General features: G+C 33.8%; 2 protein-coding genes across 2 annotated transcripts; one reads left to right on the top strand and one right to left on the bottom strand.

The window, feature by feature from the left end:
* The first annotated feature begins 1,422 nt into the window (after positions 1–1,422).
* LOC128859834 (uncharacterized) lies at positions 1,423–2,650 on the top strand. Its single transcript, XM_054096940.1, has one exon. It carries the CDS (start codon positions 1,569–1,571, stop codon positions 2,304–2,306), a length of 738 nt encoding a protein of 245 aa, XP_053952915.1. The 5' UTR covers positions 1,423–1,568; the 3' UTR covers positions 2,307–2,650.
* On the bottom strand, positions 2,495–3,098 carry LOC128855257 (uncharacterized). Its single transcript, XM_054089994.1, has 3 exons — positions 2,837–3,098; positions 2,649–2,773; positions 2,495–2,539 (listed from the first exon to the last, which is right to left on the bottom strand). The coding sequence occupies exons 1-3, from the start codon at positions 3,087–3,089 to the stop codon at positions 2,495–2,497; spliced, it is 423 nt and encodes a 140-aa protein (XP_053945969.1). The 5' UTR covers positions 3,090–3,098.
* Positions 3,099–4,326: the final 1,228 nt, after the last annotated feature.

Below are 4,326 nucleotides of genomic sequence, written 5' to 3'. Positions count from 1 at the left end.
ATTGCAGTAAAAATATTTTTTTACTGATTACTAAAAAAAATTGCCGTAAGAGTACTGTTAATATAATTTGATTTGCTATTAGCTATTAGCCTTTCTTAACACAAGCATTTCAAAATTTGCATCGCTGAGTTTTTGCCTTCTGGACCGATTTAAAATTCCAGCGAATGAAAACAACCGTTCTACAGGTGCAGATGACGGTAATGGGGTATTATATTTTAAAAATACGTTTTTAACCCGGCGAGCGTAAGGTTGGGTGAAATTCACCCAGCCTGTAATAAACCGTTTGATATTTTCTATTCCGTACGTCAAAATAAGTTGTGCGTCTGAGTAGCTGCGCGGGGGGAGGTAGGCATTCGTTGTGTTTCATGCCGCAGTTGACCGCCGACTGGCGAGGTGTTTAGATGTTGTCAAAGTTGCGGCCGGGTAAGTTTCACCCACCTTACGCTTCGTGTTACAAATTCGAGTAAATACTTTTTGTTTTATATTCGTTATATTTTAGTTTTTATTTTTTTTTTTTCAGCTAAATAATTAATATGTCATACGAAGAAACCCAAAGAAGATTATTGAGGGTTTTCGAAGCAGCTGATCAGGATGATTCTTGTGATGATTCTGGTAGTGACTTCGAAATTGATAATGTTGGCCAAAGAAGCTCTGAAAGTGATTCGGAACAAGAGGTAGGATTACCGAATGAGGAAGAAAACGAAGCTGAGGGATCTGAAGAACGTGAAAGCAATGATAACAGACCATATTTTACTGGAAAGAATGGTACAAAGTGGTTTAGTGTACCAGAAAGGTCTAACGTGCGTACGAGATCAGAAAACATTATAAGGGAAAGGCAGGGCGTAAAAGATATTGGCAAAAATGCAAAGACAGCTGTTGAATGTTGGAAACTCTTTCTTACTGATGAGATTTTGCAAGAAATATTGTTACATACAAATAGTCAAATAAATCTGAAGAGAACTGCTTGTGAAAATAGTCACGTAAAGAAATATATCATGGCAGACTTGTCATCGTCAGAATTAAAGGCTTTTATCGGTCGCTTGTATCTTGCAGGACAGTTCAAAGCAAATAAGCTGAATTTGAAGGATCTGTGGATAAGTGATGGATCAGGGGTTGAGATTTTTAGGACAACGATGACTTTGAAGAGATTTCAATTTATTCAAAACTGTTTACGGTTTGATGATAAGAATACTCGGAGCGAAAGAAAAGCTACTGATAATTTGGGTGCCATTCGTTCTTTTTTCGAGAAGTTCGTAGCAAATTGCCAAATTGTTTATACACCATCTGAGTATACAACTATAGATGAACAACTTCCATCGTTTCGAGGCCGTTGCAGTTTTCGCCAGTATATGCCCAATAAGCCAAACAAATATGGCTTGAAAATATATGCCTTGGTTGATGCAAAGTCGCTTTACGTCATCAATCTTGAAATTTACCCAGGAAAACAACCAACAGGCCCTTACGCTCTCAGTAACAAAGCTTATGATGTTGTGGACAGACTTGTGGCTCCAATTTCCAAAACCAATCGCAATGTCACCTTTGATAACTGGTTTACCAGTTATCCGTTGATGTTACACTTATTGAAAGAACATCGTTTGACAAGCACAGGCACTGTTCGAAAAAATAAGCCCGAGATTCCAAGTCAGATGCTCCAAACGCGTAACCGAGAGATCCCCAGCACAGTGTTTGGATTTCAAAAGGATATATCTTTATTGTCCCATGTGCCAAAAAAAAACAAGGTTGTTTTGTTGATGTCAACATTACATCACGATGATAGCGTTGTTGCTGATACTAATGGCACACAAAAACCAGAAATGATTATTTTTTATAATCAGACCAAGGGAGGCGTTGATGTTGTAGATGAGCTGTGCACCAACTACGATGTTTCGCGAAATACAAAGCGCTGGCCAATGGTGATTTTCTATGCAGTTTTGAACATGGCTGGTATAAATAGCATAATAGTTTACAAGTCCAATAATAGTAGCAATTTGTCACGCCGAAATTTTCTTAGAGACCTGGGTATTGGATTGGTTTCAGAACATTTACAAAACAGAAAGGAAAATCAGCATTTACCCCGAGAGCTTCGCAAACGAATTCTGGACCAAGTGGATGAACCCTCACACTCACAACGACCTCCAAATAAAGTTCCTAAGCCTATCAGGAGATGTCAAATATGCCCTACTAAAAAAGATCGCAAGACTAAACACACTTGTTATAAATGCAATCGCTATTTATGTATGGAACATGCTGTTTTCACGTGTCAAGATTGCGCTCAAACTGAAGATGATTACGAGAACTCTGAATAACTATATAGTAAAAGTTTTGATCTCATATGTTTCCTAATTTTATAAGCTAGAAGTAAAAGCTATTCGTTTTGTTTTTTTTTAGTTTCTTTTTTTTATAAAATTATAATACTAAGTGTTACACTTTGTTTAAATGAAAGAAAATATTTTTGTTAATTTCATAAATAAAGATTTAAAAATATTTGTTTGCTTTATTTTTCCTTCCCAATCAGTTCTTGGGTTATTACATAATTGTACTAGTAAATAAAAACATATAAAAATATTATGAACACATTAAAATATCTAGCTCAATATATGGGTTTGTTACACCCAGCTTACGCTCAATGTAATAAATATTAACCTTACGCTCGCCGGGTTAATAGCCTGATATTTATTTAGGCAACTTGTGGTTTCTTCTCGTTCGGCCAGGTATAAGAGCGTTTCTTGAAGATAATTTTCCGAGTCAGTGGAACCACATTGTATGCTAATATCTATTTAAGTAAATATATGCATAAAACAAATATTTAATTGAAAACCAAGTGTAAAAAGTTTACCATTACTTTCATCCCCGAAGTCAAACAATGTTTTTTGAGGTGGTTGAGGTAGAATACGAGTTTTGGCACAGGCTACTTTTCCATACTTGACCACACAAGTGTTGAACATTTTTTTAACTTCCTCTTCTGTTTGCGTTTTAGCTGTTTCTAAAAGAGCTTTCACAAATCGCAACTTAATGTCAGGGACAGAAATAGCGGCAATAACAGCATCCCAAGCGTACTTTCCAAATCTTTTAGGCAAAGCTTCATGCATTTTTTTGCTACTTTCGGTTAAATACTTAAAACTTTTAGGCGCCAAACGACGCATTTTTATTCTTAAGGACACTATAGTGGGTATGAAATAACCAAAATACATGGTCTTTTCCCCCTGAAGGAAGTCGATTGCTTCTGCAATAGGTCTCATAAGCTTTACGTATTCCTCTAAGTACTCAAGCTCACCACTGAGAATGGTAGGAATTTTTAAACGGAAACACAATTCCGCTAAATTGGTTTTGTGCTCCAGTAACTTATTTGCGGAATCATAAAGCGAGTTCAACCTTGTTATGCATGGAGTTATTAAATTCGCATTTAAAGTGTACTTATTATTATATTGAAGTAAACTTGATTTGACAAACGAAAAAACGTAGGTTAATCGATTCTGTAAATCGAATAAATATTTATTGGAATGTTTTTTTCTTTGCATCTTCATCCAATTCTTTTGTTTGGATTGTACGACAGTTACAGTTATGGGGTTATTATTTTGTTATTTAGGAAAATAAGAGAAACCAAAAAAAAGAAAGAATTATTGAGTACATAAATGATTGGATTTCGTGATGAGAGTGTATTACATCTTGACTTCCCATAAACAGTAAGTATTATACTGATAATGCAAATCAAATTATATTTTCAGTAATTTTACTGCAATTTTTTTCAGTAATCAGTAAAAAAATATTTTTACTGCAATTTTTTTCAGTAAAAAAATATTTTTACTGCAATTTTTTTCAGTAATCAGTAAAAAAATATTTTTACTGCAATTTTTTTCAGTAATCAGTAAAAAAATATTTTTACTGCAAATTTTTTTCAGTAATCAGTAAAAAAATATTTTTACTGCAAATTTTTTTCAGTAATCAGTAAAAAAATATTTTTACTGGAATTTTTTTCAGTAATCAGTAAAAAAATATTTTTACTGCAATTTTTTTCAGTAATCAGTAAAAAAAAATTTTTACTGCAATTTTTTTCAGTAATCAGTAAAAAAAAATTTTTACTGCAAATTTTTTTCAGTAATCAGTAAAAGTTTACTGGTAATGCAAATTAAACTTCATTATCAGTAATATTTTACTGATTACTGCTTTTTGTAATGCAGTAAATTTATAATGCAGTGTGCCCACCTATGATGATAAGTTTGGAAGATCACTAACAAACAATGAGATAGTCAAACAGAAACAAAGAGCGACTCATGAGTGATGGAATGCGAGACTTGTTGTGTATGTGTGCGTAAGATGGAAAGCAAG

Source organism: Anastrepha ludens, chromosome 2 (assembly GCF_028408465.1).
Source record: "Anastrepha ludens isolate Willacy chromosome 2, idAnaLude1.1, whole genome shotgun sequence".
In the NCBI taxonomy this organism is placed as follows: Eukaryota; Metazoa; Arthropoda; class Insecta; order Diptera; family Tephritidae; genus Anastrepha; species Anastrepha ludens.
The sequence above is the reverse complement of the archived record's forward strand: the minus strand, read 5'-3'. Positions and strand labels throughout refer to the sequence as shown.